The sequence below is a fragment of the Lathyrus oleraceus genome, chromosome 7, assembly GCF_024323335.1.
Source record: "Lathyrus oleraceus cultivar Zhongwan6 chromosome 7, CAAS_Psat_ZW6_1.0, whole genome shotgun sequence".
NCBI lineage: Eukaryota > Viridiplantae > Streptophyta > Magnoliopsida > Fabales > Fabaceae > Lathyrus > Lathyrus oleraceus.
The window spans coordinates 157,995,924-157,997,942 of NC_066585.1; the positions used below are offsets into that span (position 1 = coordinate 157,995,924).

The window sequence follows — 2,019 nt, forward strand, 5'->3', positions numbered from 1 at the left end:
TTGAAAATTATTTAAAAAATAATAAATTGAAAATTTAGAGAGAAAGAGATTTTATTAAGAATATTTTTACTCTAGAATATTTTTTGAATGTATGAATTTAACTTCTATTAATGGTTTATGTAAATAAAAACCATATATATTTACTAAGTCCATTATTTTCCTTTTTTACTAGAAATCCAAATAATTCAGAAACAAATCATATTTATCATTTATAAAATATAATAATATTATTTTTAATGCGATCTACAATAGAAACCTCATAAAAAGAAAAACAAATATTTATTTTTCTCTGCAGTGCGTATTAAAAAAAGTGGACAGACGGGCACGGTGCCCGTCTGAACGCTAGTTAAAATAATAAAAATGTGAAATTTTAATTAAAAAATTAAAAAGCAATTAAAATATTAAAAAAAGAAAGTAGAAAGTTGAACAGAAAATTATAACTTAATAAAAAATAAATTATTAGAGATCCAAATTTCGAACGTTGATTTAATCACAAATTCCCAATCGTTAATTTGATGATTAATTTTATTTTGTGACCGATTTAATTATTTTTAATCTTTTTCTAACATGATGTCGGTGGCTTGTTCAATGACTAAAGTAACCGAAAATTCACTAATTTGTTCACAAAAAACAATTTTTTTAAATGCTAGTTTGGACTCAAACCCAAATATTTTATATTTATGCACATTAATATAAATACAAGTGTTTTACAATTTCACAATTTTCGAGGAGATCAAAATTATTTTAATAGTAAAATAATTATAAAATTTAAGAACTATTTTAATATTTAATTTTTTAGTATTTCTTCTTATAATAAAGACTAGAGATTGCTTTAGTCAAAATTATATGTTACAAAGAATTTAAATGTAAAAATCATCTATTAAAACAATTTTTAATATTTTAAAACGTAAAAAAACATAATTTTTTAAATATTATTTTTATTGAATTTCATTATTATAGGCAGTCAAAGCGTACAATGTCATTTTCCATATTTTAAGGTAAAGCTTAACTTTCCCCTTTAAATATGGTCTTATCTCTTCTACAATTTATTCTAAAGAAATGATTCTTTGAATCGGAGAGACTAAGAAATCATGGGTCGTAAAAAAATAAAAATAAAATTGGTGAAGAACAAAGAAGCTAGGAATGTCACATTTTCTAAAAGAAGGAAAGGTCTCTGTAAGAAAGCAAGTGATTTATCCGTTCTTTGTGGTGCTAAAGTTGGATTGCTTGGATTCAGTCCTGGTGGTAATCCCTTTGCTTTTGGTTCTCCATCTTTTCAAGTTGTAATTGATGAGTACCTTCATGAAGGAGGCACTAAGCCTTTTGAAAATGGAGAGATCGAAAACCTCAACCAACAACACAAGGCTTTGAAGAAAGAGATACATGTGGAGAAAAAAAAGATGGAAGAAATTGAAAAAGGTAAAGTCCATATTGTCCCTACTAACCTTAGTTTGGAGGAACTTCAAAAAGTGAAGACTTCATTGAAGGAGCTCCGATGTGAAATTGAGGCAGCTTCATCTTTGCTTCTCCTTGCAAAGAAACCCGTGTTCATTGTTCAAGATCAAATAGATTGCAATATATAAAACTCATTGTATTTATGGGTTTAAAATAAGAAAACAATTCAATGTTATGAGATCTTATTACTATATTAGAGATTTATGTTGTCCAATTTTAGATTTTTATCATAAATAATTCAACTTTGTTTCGATTTGTGTCTAAAATTTATGGATTTAACATAATTGATAAATCTTGAGAAAAATGTAATTAAAATCGACTTTTGAATCTTTTGCACAACCCTATCTATATGGTCTTCTATATTATCTATATTTGTATTCTCTATCTTTCTCATAAATTTCTATTCTCTATATTATTTATTTTTTTATAAAATATATTTTCTTTGTATCTAATAACATATATAATATAGAGGATCTATTTTCTTTACTCCCTTTTTTCTAAAATAAAAGAAAAAGATAAAATGTATGTGGCCCAATTTTCTCCCAAATACATCTAACTATTTAA

At 25.1% G+C, this 2,019-nt stretch overlaps 1 protein-coding gene across 1 annotated transcript; it reads left to right on the top strand.

Moving 5' to 3' along the window:
• Positions 1–995: 995 nt before the first annotated feature.
• Positions 996–1,721, top strand: LOC127105472 (agamous-like MADS-box protein AGL29). Its single transcript, XM_051042659.1, has one exon. It carries the CDS (start codon positions 1,092–1,094, stop codon positions 1,581–1,583), a length of 492 nt encoding a protein of 163 aa, XP_050898616.1. The 5' UTR covers positions 996–1,091; the 3' UTR covers positions 1,584–1,721.
• Positions 1,722–2,019: the final 298 nt, after the last annotated feature.